The 13,132-nt window shown below is 50.5% G+C and overlaps 1 protein-coding gene across 1 annotated transcript; it reads left to right on the forward strand.

Annotated features, from left to right (window-relative positions):
• The first annotated feature begins 542 nt into the window (after window positions 1–542).
• On the forward strand, window positions 543–12,502 carry LOC118725686 (dehydrogenase/reductase SDR family member 4). The gene is made up of 8 exons (XM_036449714.2): window positions 543–717; window positions 1,907–2,084; window positions 7,179–7,280; window positions 9,414–9,484; window positions 9,577–9,628; window positions 9,856–9,990; window positions 10,384–10,439; window positions 12,121–12,502. Exons 1-8 carry the CDS (start codon window positions 587–589, stop codon window positions 12,233–12,235), a joined length of 840 nt encoding a protein of 279 aa, XP_036305607.1. The 5' UTR covers window positions 543–586; the 3' UTR covers window positions 12,236–12,502.
• Window positions 12,503–13,132: the final 630 nt, after the last annotated feature.

Below are 13,132 nucleotides of genomic sequence, written 5' to 3' on the forward strand. Positions count from 1 at the left end.
CCAGGCTTGTCAAGATGGAGGTGACCTTGAGCTAGAATGAAGGGCAGTGTCAGGCCTGGCCCAGCTGTCCCCATTATGTCTCTCTCTCAGGCGCCCCCACCCTCACCTGAGACCGTCATGTAGTGCACACAGGCCTCATCTCTACGGGCAATGGCAAAACAATTGCCCCATTTTGGGGCTGTCATATATTTAGACCCAGACTTTTTCAGAGAAGGTCCATCCTGAAGTTCTGGGAAGCAAAAGCAACCAACTCAAAGCTGCACCCCTTGCCCCCCGAAAAATGAGGGCAAGCAGATGTGGAAGGGGGAGTGCGAGGGCTCCAGCGGTGGGGTGGGCCCTTCAGGAAATCTGGACGCACAGCACTGTCCCACACCCGCCAGAACAGAGCAGGGGGCTGCGCCGCGCGGCGGCCATGCGCCGGCAGGGGGCGCCCGCAACCATAGTCTGTTCCCCGCACGAAGCGCGCCGGCGCAGAGCGGGAGGGGCGGTCCAGTCCGAGGGCGGCGGAGCGGACCGCGTGGGAGGAGGCCCGCCCCTCGCACCGCCCCGCAAGGGGGGGCGGGACCTTGCACCACAGGTCGGCGCCATGCGGAAGGCGGGGTTGCTGTTGGGCGGTTGTGTCCGGTCCTGGAAGTCGGTGCGGATGGCCAGCTCCGGGGTGGCGCGCCGGGACCTGCTCGCGAATAAGGTGGCCCTGGTAACGGCCTCCACCGATGGGTGAGTGCCCGGCCCGGAGGCTTTGAGGCCCCCCGGTATCTGGAAACAGGCGGTGACTCCCGTCCTGTCCTCCCGGGTCGCGTCCTCAGACTCACGCGGCCCAGGAAGTCAGGAGCCACGTGGTTGGCCTGAGGCCTCCCAGTCTCCATCGCCGCCGCCTCTGCGCCATTGCGCCAGCTCAGTGCTGCCCCCTGCAGCCCTGCGTCTCCAACCCACTGGCCCTGAGTCTAGGAAGACCAGATGCCAGAGGTTCAAGATAGCCCAGATTTTTAAAATACGTACTGTAAATGTAGAGCCGAGACCGGTTTGGCTCAGTGGATAGAGCGTCGGCCTGCAGACTGAGGTCCCAGGTTCGATTCCGGTCAAGGGCATGTACCTTGGTTGCGGGCACATCCCCAGTAGGGGGTGTGCAAGAGGCAGCTGATCGGTGACTCATCGATGTTTCTAACTCTCTATCCCTCTCTATAAAAATCAATAAAATATATTTAAATAATAATAAATTATATATATTGTGTATATATATGTATACACACACACACACACACACACACTATCCCACTGCCTCCATGGACTATGGAAGTGTTCCAGACACCCCATTTGGGCGCCTCGGCAAGTCTCCCAGAACCGCGCCCCTTACCTAGGCTGGACACCAGACTCACATACTATTCAAATTTTTGTTTGGCTGAGTACATTTTGGCCTCCATTGCACAGCCTATCTCTGTACCTATCACTCTTGTCTATACTGCTTCTGACTACAGAACTTTGCTAGACACCAACTCTGCACGAATATAAAATACAATATACTGGAAACACCAATAGCTAACAATTGCAAAATGTATAACCCTCACTCTCAGGAGAGCAAAATAAAATTTTAAAAATTACATTTTTGACCAGAGACCCATCCTTTCATTTGGGGGCAGGGCTCTTCCAATCATGGAAGTGGCTGCTGCTGCACCTTTAGCTCATTTCTTTCCCCTCAGTGACTACAGAGGATGAGGCCTGTAGTCCATGGTGGAGGGGCCTGTGGAAGGTGATGTCACTTCTGGGAACCTAGTCTGAGGCCAAAACCATAAGAAAACTAAAGTAAACGAGTGTCCAAAAGGAAAGCTAGAATTCAAACCAGGGCAGTCTGGCTCCGGAGCCCTCTTCCCGGTGCTCGCCTTGACCGTCCATCTCTCTCTGCCCACAGGATCGGCTTGGCCATCGCTAGGCGGCTGGCCCAGGATGGGGCCCACGTGGTGGTCAGCAGCCGGAAGCAGCAGAACGTGGACCGGGCAGTGGCGGCGCTGCAGGGGGAGGGGCTGAGCGTGACGGGCACCGTGTGCCACGTGGGGAAGGCTGAGGACCGGGAGCGGCTGGTGACCACGGTGAGCAGCAAGGATATGGGCACAGCCAGGAGGTGGCGGAAGGGAACCAGCCTCAGCCTCCTTCCCGGCTTTCCTGGACCACATGGGTGTGATCCAAGCCAGCACTATTAACTAAAACAAAGCAGTGTGTTCTGCACACCCACACCAGTCCACCAGCACACTTTGATTGTGTGCCTTTCTGTTTTGTCTCTAAGAATCATCCATCATTCCAGTCAGAGAATCAAAAACCACTCCAATGCTTCAGCCCTGCAGCAGCCCTTGGGGGCCCCCAAAAAGAAAAACAAAACAAAAACACACAAAAAAAACAGCTGGTCCAGGTTCTCCAGTAGCCTGCAATCTAATTGGGCAGATGAAAAGTTAGATACAACCACAAAATAGATGTCCCTGCCCTGTGAGCAAATCAGCCGTCAATCCCCAGTTCCTCAGCGTAGAGACAGTCCCTGGAAACCTGCAGGAGGAAGGCCACCATGTTTCAGCCACCTACTGTGTGCCATCCACTTTGTTCAGGGTGTTACACAGGTCATCTCTAACCCTGACAGCAACCCAAACAAGGCACAGACTATTTTCCGCTCAGAAAAGTGGGGCTATATCCCAAAGTCCAACAGCCAGTAAGAAAGGAGCTGAGGGTCATCCAGACATGCCAAGCTGCCTGAAGACTGCCGGGCATTTCCCCATTGTCGTCAGGTCAGGCGTCGTGTGCCCACTTGGACTTTACTCTCAAACGCAAGTCTAAGCCAGTGTCAGACTTCGTACTTGGCAAGTACATTCTATCCACTGAGCTAAACCGGTTTCGGCTGAAATTTTGAGAGCCAAATTTTTTAAACTTTTAACACCACTTCTTCAAAATAGACTCACCCAGGCCATGGTATTTTGTGGAATGGCCACACTCAAGGGGCTAAAGAGCCGCATGTGGCTAAGCCACAGTTTGCCAGCCATTGTACTAACCAAATGACAGAAATTACTTGGGTAATATTAGAAGAGTGGGATGTTGGTGGCATAAGGTTATTCCATTTTGAAAGAACTGTTTGGGAATGCCCATGTGAGCATTGGAGCCAGGCTTATGTGCCTCGGTTGAGCATGGTCCCATGCACCAAAAGGTCACCAGTTCCATTCCCAGTCAGGGCACATGCCAGGGTCATGGACATGCAGGAGGCAGCCAGTCAGTGTTTCATCAATGTTTCTATCTCTCCCTCTCCCTTCCTCTCTCTCAAAAAAAAACAAACAATAAAAACGTATCTAATAAAAGGGTAATATGCAAATTAACCACCACTCCATCACAAAGATGCTTGCGCCCAGTCCTCTCAGCCCCTCCGGAGTCCTCCAGTCTCGGGGGCAGGAGGGGGCAGCCGCTGAGAGTGGGCAGCATGAGCAGCCTGGCAGAATGCTTGCTTTGTTGCCATGGCAACAAGGCAAGCATTCCACGCCTGGCCGTGGATGGGCCTCTGGGCTGCAGAGAGCCTCTGGACAGCGGGCACGGAGCGGCCAGGCCCCGCAGAGAGCTACTGGCGCACAGATTCATGGTCAGGGCTGCTAGTTTAAAGATATATACCTGTGTGTTTTTTAAACGTGGTTGGAGAAAGCCAAATGTAAGTTCAAGAAAGTGACCTCGTCTGCCATAGGCTGCCGGACCAAGCCGAGATTGGGACCTTGATCCTGAGGCGGAAGGGAGCCACCTGGGATGCTGGGCCAATTAGTGACTAGCCATATGAAAGTCTGTGGAAGCTTAATGTCAAAATCCTGCAGCCCGGGCCCAGTGGCGAAGCTTGAGCTAAACCTTGAGAACTAGGTGGGATGGACATGGAGTAGGACAGGATCCCAGATGACCCTGCAGAATGAGCAGGCAGCCCAGGAGGGACGGAAGGGAAGAGGAGAGCACCGTCAGCCCCACAGCTAAGCACAGGGTCGGGAGTGCGGTGTCAAGGGCTGGTGGGAAGGAGGGGGCCCTGGGGCCCCCACAGCCTCCCAACGGAGTTTCAACACACTTCTCCGAAATGAGAGGCCGTGGAGGTTTTGAGCAAGCTGAAGATGTTATTAAAGAGAGAGAACCTGGCACTGGTAGGAAGGATGCGCCGGAATAGAGGAGACTGAGCCAAGGAGATCCCTGAGGAAGCTGTTGCTGTCACTCCGGCCTGGAGCAGTGGTGGTGGCACCAAATGGGTGTGCCCAAGAGGCGTTGAGTGGAACCAGCCAAGACTTTTTTTTCTAACCCGGTGTCAAGAAATGGGAAACAGAAGAGAGGAGCAGAACGGCTCTCGGGGCAATGCCAGGGTGGAGAATAACAGGATACTTGTTAGCAATTGGAGCTGTGTGCTCCCAGCTGCCAGCTGTCACCCTGTGATGAGGAGAGCTGTGCTCTGAGGATAGTGACTACCCAGTAACCTCCTAACCTGCGCCGGGAAGCTTCTCAAAGGCGTGGTGAGTGGAAACCAGATCAGCCGCTGCTCCACTTGATTATGTTTTTCTAAAAAATATACCGAACGCACCCTGGCCGGCATGCTCAGTGGTTAGAGTGTCAGTCTTCACACCAAAGGGTCTCGGGCACATACCTGTGTTACGGGCTTGCTCCCTGCCCCTGGTGAGGGCTCATGCGAGAGGCAACCAATGAATGTGTCTCTCTTCCATCAATGTTTCTCTCTCTCCCTCCCTTCCATTCTCTGAAAAAGCAATGGAAAAAATATCCTCGGGCCGAAACCGGTTTGGCTCAGTGGATAGAGTGTCAGTCTGCGGACTCAAGGGTCCCAGGTTCGATTCCAGTCAAGGGCATATACCTTGATTGCGGGCACATTCCCAGTGGGGAGGTGTACAGGAGGCAGCTGGTCGATGTTTCTCTCTCATCAATGTTCCTAGCTCTCTATCCCTGTCCCTTCCTCTGTAAAAAAATAATAAAATATATATAATATATATAAATATATAAATATATAAATATATATAAATATATATATATATATATATATATATACACACACACACACACACACACACACACACACACACACACTATATCCTCAGGATACAGAGCAAACAATGCCTATTTTATGTAGTTGAGTGCACAATTTAGAGAAAGGCTTAGAAGACACCAGCTGGAAAGCCAGAATACCTTTCTCATTAATCTTCTATGGTCCTCTATCTATGTTCAATCAAAACCCAGCCTCCTCCCCTGTCCATGCTGATAGGCCTAGATGGAGAGGGATGCCCAGCAGAAATAGAAAAGCGTTCCAGGTGATTCTGTGCAATCCACCACCACCTCCCCCCCTCCCCCAAAGACACGCACAGCAGCAGCACACACTGCCTAACGTATTCTGCTCTTTCTGAGTCACAAGTCCCTACGCCAGGCTTACACAGACCGGGGCTCGGTGCCAGGACACTAAAGTGTAGAGAGCACAAGAAAGTATTAATACTGGTTTTAAAAGGTTATGTGTTTTACATTTTTGTGAAATTTACTTGTTGACAGCTCAGGCGTTCAAAACATCTGAGCTTAGCACCTAGTTAGCAAGAATAATTTGTTAAAACGGGAGCTAGCAGATGGTACACATTGTTAATAACACCCCTCCCTGCGCCAAATCGTGAAGCACAAAGTCAACGGAGGGCCCATTTAATGCCGCTTGCCCCAGGCATCAAAATAGCCAGGTCTGGCCCCGACTGGTGTGGCTTGGTTGGACCATCATCCTGTACATCTAAAGGTTACAGGCTCAATTCCCGATCAGGGCACATACCTAAGTTGCGGTTCAGTCCCCAGTCGGGGTATGATTTTCTCTCACATCAATGATTCCCTCTCTCCCTCCCTCCCTCTCTCCCTCCCTCCCTCTCTCCCTCTCTCCCTCCTTCCTTCTCCCTAAAAATAAAAAACAGCACTAGCCAGTTTTTCTCAGTGGTGAGAGCATCAGCCCTTGAACCAAGGGGTCGAGGGTTTGATTCCCAGTCAAGGGCATGTGCCTTGGTTCCTGGTTCACTCCCCACCCCCAGTCAGGGCACATGCAGGAGGCAACTGGTCATTGTGCCTCTCTCATCTCTCCCTCCCCCTCCCCCTCCCCCTCCCCCTCCTCCTCTCCGTCTTCCTCTCCCCCAATTGGAAAAAATACCCTCGTGTGAGGATTTAAAAAGCAACAGCAATAAAAGCATATCCTCGGATGAGGATAACAAAAAATTGCCAGTACTAGGCAAAGGCAAAGTCTCATTTCAGGGTGATATGTTGTTGGCAGATTCTGTTTGATCATTACTCCAGCACATTCCTGCTACCACATACTTACTATTTAGTAAGGAAGTGAGATGTTACTCTTGGTTTTCCCAGTTTCAATCTCAGCTCTGCCTTGAATCTTCCATGCCTCCAAGCCATTAAAGTGGGGTGTAGGGATGACACCAAGTACAGAACTGCTTTAATCCCAGACGGGTGTCCTCCCCCCACCCCCACCCATCAGACCGATTTCAGTTCTGCCACCACTAACTATTGTAGCTTTGTGCCCTGAGAAAATCCCTCTGCCTTTCTCAAAGACCAAAAATGAACAGGCCTCCTGTGCTTAGCTGACCCTCATATGTCATTCCTGACTTTTGGGTCTTGAGAAATTAATTTACCCGGACCTGAGAGTTATCACCTTCACCCTGAGGACATGAGGCTAACTGACCTACAGGCCCCTCCCAGTGGTAACTTTCTGAGTCCATCTAAACCAGTTCCTCTTTTCAGGGAGGTGTGGAAAGGCTGAGTTTGAGATAATGGTAACTCGTATCAAAGAGAACTGGACAGTAAGCACTTGGAGAAATGGGGCTGGGATTCCATCTGAGAAGAAGAGGGTCTAGAAATAGATTTTGACGTGACAGCGAGGCCATGAGAATAAAGCAGCACCCCAAAGAGAAGGTGTAATGAGCAAAGGGTCAGCGACAGCCGTAGAAGAAGTGGGGGCAGGAAGAAAAGATGTCAAGGAAGTGAGGCGACCTTACGTGTTTAGCAGCAGAGGTGAGGGTGGTTTTAGAGAAAAATGTTTCAAGAAACAGAGATGTCGTTCTTACATCCTCTTGTTCCTGACTAGGAATTCTCTGTCAGCATTAATCAGGTCGTCCCCAACTGACCCGAAGCCCTGATTCCCACCTTACTCCCTCCAGGCCGTGAAGCGTTATGGGGGCATCGACATCCTGGTCTCCAACGCTGCCGTCAACCCTTTCTTCGGAAACCTCATGGACGTCACCGAGGAGGTGTGGGACAAGGTGAGAGGGAATGACGCAGCCAGGGGCGGGCCTCAGAGAACAGCACACACTCTGTCTGCTTTTACATACATCTGTCAGGTGCCACGTTCTAGAACTTGTGAGCTTGGGATTTGCACGCGGAGCGCACCTGGGAAGGGCTGGTGGGGCGTGGCTTCCTCTCCCTGCCCATCACGGTCACTGCTGCTTCTCCCAGTTTGTCTCCTTCCATTCGCTCCTTCCCTACACCCCAGCCTTCACTGTGCCCTTATGCAGGTGTTCTTCCTGGTTTATTTCCAGCAGGCACGGCAGCTAATCTGCCAATAACTGATACATTTAAATTTGCACACCATCTGTCCTCTCGTTCAGCTGCCAATAAAAAAGAGTATTTCGCGTGAGTTGGAGAACTTTAATAGCCGCTAGTTCCATAAAATACCAATGCTGGTGAAATGGCCTCCGTTGCTGCTTTATAACACACAGCCTTTCGAAAAGACCTGCGACTCTGTTCTTCTTCGCTGCCACAGTAAATTGGAGGTCCCGCTGTCCGAATTCAAGTGTGGGATTTTGGGTTTTCTGCGAATGTGTATCATTACACTACATTTATAATATATTTCACTCACCTGCACGCTTTAATTGTAAAACCTCAATTAAAATATCTGTCTCTGTTTATTAAGGTTAATATTCCCACATGGTGTGGAAATGCCAGGTTTTTATAGTTGCCCCTGATTTTTCTTTTCTTCTAATGTCATCAATATCTCCACACTGAAGTTTAAGAATCCAGAAATATTGTACTTTATCGGTGTTTCACAGACATAGAGACCAAAGTGCCGAATGTTCTTCAGTGAGTTGGTTCCTGATTGATATTCTTTAAAGTAGAAAAACATCTTTCATGAGCAGTCTGAATGGAGACCACAGGAAAATAATTTTACACCAAGTAATTTTTCTTTTTAGTTTGCATTTAAAAGAAATATCACAGTACATCAAATCTAAATGCCAGGGCTGATTCTTGATTAAAACTTGCATTTTTCAAATAAGGACAAATGGGAGTACCGCCTGTTGCTCAGAGGTTGAGCATCGACCTCTGAACCAAGAGGTCACAGTTCGATTCCGTGGTCAGGGTAATGCCCAGGTTAGGGACTCTATCCCCAGTAGGGGGCGTGCAGAAGGCAGCCAATTGATGATCTCATCATTGATGTTTCTACCTCTCCCTTTCCCTTCCTCTCTCTGAAATCAATAAAAACTTTTTTTTTTTTTAAATAAAAGAACATAGGGGAGACAATTGGGAAATGTTATTATGGACAGCACATTAGGTAAAATCATTATTATCGGTGTTAAATTTCTTGGGTGTGAGACTATCCATAAGTATTAGTGTTAGAGCATTATGACACCTGCAACTTAACTTTCAGTGGTTCGGGAAAAAAACATAGGGAAAATGGGACAAAATGTGAACAATTGATGAGTCTAGGAAAAAGATAACCATTGCACTTCTTTTTAAACTTTTCTGTACAATTGAAATTTTTCAAAATAAGAGTTTGCCAGGGGCCATGGGAGGGGACTATCTCAGCGCAGTGGCAATGCGTTTGTTTTAAATTGTGGGTGTGAGGTTTTGATTCCAGCCTATGTCCCAGCTTCCCCAAAGTGATCCCACTTCTCCTCATAAACCCACTTTCCAGCAAATGTTCCCCAGACAATCCATCCTGGAGGCCAGGAGCACCCAGTCCCTGAGCTCCGGAGCCAGAGTGCGGGAATGCTTATTGTCCCTGGGAAGCACAGCCCACTCCCTGGCAGATCCCCGGAGGCCAACCTAATCCCAGGCTCTCCCTGATGAGAAGAAACAGAGAAAATCCAGCTCAAATCCAACGTAGCCCTGAGAGCTATGTTCGTTCTAGGCTGAATCATGCTTGGCTAGTTAGGGAACAGGTGAGCCAGGCTCCGTGCTTTCTCGCCCAGCCTGATGTTCTTCCTCTCACTGAACGCACTGGTAAGACACTTCTTTCTCTCTGGACCTTGGTTTCGTCTCTTGTAAGGACCCGGAAATCATCTCTAAGATCTCCACCAGCCCCGTCGGGCAGGTCTGAGAGAACCTATTATGGCTGCTCTTACCCTGTGCTCTCTAGCTCTCCGCTTATGCTGTTCACCTTCTTCTCTCGGTTCCAGATTTTGGGCATTAATGTGAAGGCCATGGCCCTGATGACAAAGGCAGTGGTGCCGGAGATGGAGAAACGAGGGTACGGAGGAGAGGGAGCAGGGGTGTGACGGGCCCCACGTGTCTGAGGGCGGGGGTCTCTGTGAGAAGAGGGTCATTCTCTTCTTTTTCCAGAGGTGGCTCCGTGGTGATTGTGGCCTCCATAGCAGCCTACACCCCTTTTCCTGTAAGAGCCCCTTTCTCCGCTACTCCCATCCCTTCCTCCATCTGGCACCTTCCAGTCACCCTAAGTCCCTTCCCATAAAACAGATGCCCCGTCTCCACGAAACCCCAGCATTGGGGAGGGTTCCATTTTCTAACTGGGGCCCTCCATTCCAGGAGCTGCCCTGTTACCTACTGCCCTGAATGTCTTCCAATAAGAACCAAGAATGAACCCATGTTTCCTCTCCCCAGGGCCTGGGCCCTTACAATGTCAGTAAGACAGCCTTGCTGGGCCTCGGCAAGAACCTGGCCATGGAACTGGCCCAGAGTAACATAAGGGTGAACTGCCTGGCGCCCGGAATCATCAAGACTAACTTCAGCCAAGTGGTGAGGAGGGGCTGTCCTGCATCCTGCTGGGAAAGCTGGCTCGGGGTCCTGAGCTCCCCATCACTGCTCCCCTCCCCAGCTCTCCTGTCGCCCCCCTCCGTGCCAGCCACCTGGCCAGCCCAGCCCCCTTCTTCCTCCAGGTGTTCGGTGGACACTGAGAAGTTCAGACTCTGCTCACACCGTTTCATGTCTCCTTAAGTGGGTGGGAAGGGGGAGAGCCAGTGAAATGCCTCTGAAAAGAATGAATCTGAAAAGAATGAAATGGAAGAGGGCAGTGGGGAGAGGCTGGGGGCTAGGCAGACGTAGGAAGTGGCGATGTGCGGGTGGCCAGTTCCCCCCTGCTTGTCCCCCTTTCTTCTTCTTTCACATAAAGAGAGTCCCCTTTTCCTGCAGTTGTGGATGGACGAGGCAAGAGAGGAGAGCTTAAAAGAAATGCTACGGATCAAAAGGTGAGGTGTCCCAGAGAGAGAGAAGAGGGATAGAGATGGGAGATATGGCCCCTCACACAGCCCGCAACTCGCGTCTCCTGGTCCCACAGACGACAGGGCACGCTCTCCTCTGCCTCAAACCACACACTTCACAAGCTCGTGATCGCTGGTCACCACAGTGAGGCCGGGACAGGCGTCGGCTTCCATTGCCAAACGCAAACCCTGATGAGTCCAGGGTTCCGCAGGGAAGGCTCTGGCTCCTCTCTCCAGCTGGCTGCTTGCCTCCACCTCGAGGCATCCCTCGCTTCTAGGGACCAAACCAAATCATGCTTTTTTAGTTCTCTTTGAATGAAAGTCATGTGTGTTTTTAAAGTCATGTTTTCAAACATGGTTGATGATCCTACTACCCAAATAAAAGGACTGGAGCGCTTTTACTAAGTCCCCAAACTCCTCTTGCCTAAGAAAACTGGCCTGTTCCCCCAGGGGCTGGACGAACTGCTAGAGCACCTTCATCTGGCTCCCTGTCCTCCAGGTTCCCTGCCTCCCTCCAACTTGTGGCTTCTGGGAACGCTGGTCTTCAGCTTCTCCATCTTGTCCCTCAAGGACTACTTCCTCCTTAAGGAAGAAGATCCCCTCCAGTGCCCCCAAAGCCATCTGATGTCAGGCATGAGCTGCAGGCCAAGTTCACAGCTCACTAATAAGCCAAGGTGTTGTCTTCCTAGAGCCCCAGCGATTCACTGGCCCCCTGCTTCTCAATCACGGGTGCCTGTTCCACTCAGCTAGGGAGCTTACGAAACTACAGATGGTCAGGCCCACTCCCAAGATTTTTTTTTTTTTTTTTATTTAAGAGAGAGGGAGAGAGAGAAAAAAACTTCGATTTGTTCCACTTAGGTATGCTTTCATTGGCTGTTTCTTGTATGTGCCCTGACTGGGGATTGAACCCACAGCCTTGGTGTATTGGGTCAATGCTCTAGTCAACTGAGCTACCCAGCCAGGGCCCAAAGATTCCTTCTTATTGGTCCAAGGCAGGTCCTGGGCATCTTTTGGGCGGGGGGGAAGGGGGTAAGAGGTGGAGGGGGGGGGAGGGGGGGGGAAGGGGAGAAGGTGTTAAGCCTTCCTGATAATTACAATGTACAGCTAGGTGAAGAATCACTAATCTAGGTTTGAGATATGCACTCTGCCCCACCTCTAGAGAACTCTGGCAGTTACGTTAAAATGTTCCCAACTAAGCAATCACTGATATAAACACTGAGAATTAGCACATTCTCACAAAATGAACCTGACTCTAAGGGACAAAAATAGATTCCTAAAAATGTTATCTGTGAATTAAAGCCGTGCAAATGGAGTAATTTTAAACAAACCATTTACTATCTCACAGACTCCCTGACACTTGACTAGCAAATTATTTGAAGTATAAAATAGTTGCTCACAAGTTTATCTATAAAATTTTGGATTTTGGTGCCATCGGTTTTCTGAAGAACAAAGTATCTCTATTATTTGACTATAACTTGTAGTGGTTTTTTCAGAGTACAGTATTTGTGCTCAAACTAAACTATAACAGCTTATCATCATGATAACCCAATTTGATGGACATGTACACTGGTCCTGAAAAATCAACTGATACTTATTAAGTAAATTTCATTCTCTGGGGGGGCCTGGCCTGTTTGATTTTTACCCCTTCTTTGTCTTCCTTATACCCCAGGTTAGGCGTGCCGGAAGACTGTGCAGGCATTGTGTCTTTCCTGTGCTCTGAAGATGCCAGTTACATTACCGGGGAGACAGTGACAGTGGCTGGAGGAGCCCCCTCCCGCCTCTGAGTACCTGGAGAGAGTCTACCTGGGCAGAGACTGGGCTTCAACCCCCATCGGGGTCCAGCACTAATCTACCAGCCTTTACCACCTCTGCCTACCATACTGCTCACCTTCCCCCACCCCAAAAACCACTTATGCCCTATGGCAAGATCCAGCCTTCCCTGCCATCAGAGTTTGGTCTTATGAGGATTCCTGTTGTGGCTGTAGCCTTGGATAATGACTTCCCCTGAGGACACAGGATAGGTCTGCTGAGTAGGCTGAGTCTACCTTGGCTATATATATATATATATATATATATATATATATATATATATATATATATATATATATATATATCCCTGGCATGGGGCAGTTTGAGGGAGATGGGAGAGAAGGACCTGGAGTTGAAGGAGGGGCTGTGAAGGTTGGAAATTTGTAAATGAGGTGCCAATAAAATGCAGATGATCGTGTTGCTTTAACTCTATGTGTTCATTTGTTTAGTGTGGGGCGCACAGGTGTGGTAGCTGAGCAGAAAGCATAAGTCTGAGTGAACTGGATCTCTGGATCCCCTGACCTTCCTCCCTGGCTCAGGACCTGAGCATGTTGCTTGGGGTGGAGGTGTCTGCAAAGCTGCCAGTTGGAAAGAGGTGGCATGGGAACTCCCAGAGCGCCACAGGGATCCCCATGCTGGGCAGCGGGAGAGGAAGGACCAACTCCCCCAGATCTGGCCAGGTCCTCCCCTGGCATTGCCCGGCCCCGAGTTCCCTCGCAGGTCAAGGAGGACGAGCTGGACCGCCCGCCAGAGCAAACGGGAAAAGGAAGGGGCCTTGCAAGGATGACCGGGGTACCCAGGCCCACAAACAAAAGAAACGGGTTTTGCTCGTGATGCTCGCGGAGTGTGTGGCCCGCCAATCGGGGACGCCC

Source organism: Pipistrellus kuhlii, unplaced genomic scaffold, assembly GCF_014108245.1.
Source record: "Pipistrellus kuhlii isolate mPipKuh1 unplaced genomic scaffold, mPipKuh1.p scaffold_m20_p_1, whole genome shotgun sequence".
Lineage (NCBI taxonomy): Eukaryota > Metazoa > Chordata > Mammalia > Chiroptera > Vespertilionidae > Pipistrellus > Pipistrellus kuhlii.

Excerpts from the sequence above, each read along its gene's own strand:
- LOC118725686 (XM_036449714.2), top strand. The coding sequence starts at position 587 with ATGCGGAAGGCGGGGTTGCTGTTGGGCGGTTGTGTCCGGTCCTGGAAG. Across the intron at positions 718-1,906 it reads GTAACGGCCTCCACCGATGG|GATCGGCTTGGCCATCGCTA; the intron begins GTGAGTGCCCGG and ends CTCTGCCCACAG. Across the intron at positions 9,629-9,855 it reads CAGCCTACACCCCTTTTCCT|GGCCTGGGCCCTTACAATGT; the intron begins GTAAGAGCCCCT and ends TCCTCTCCCCAG.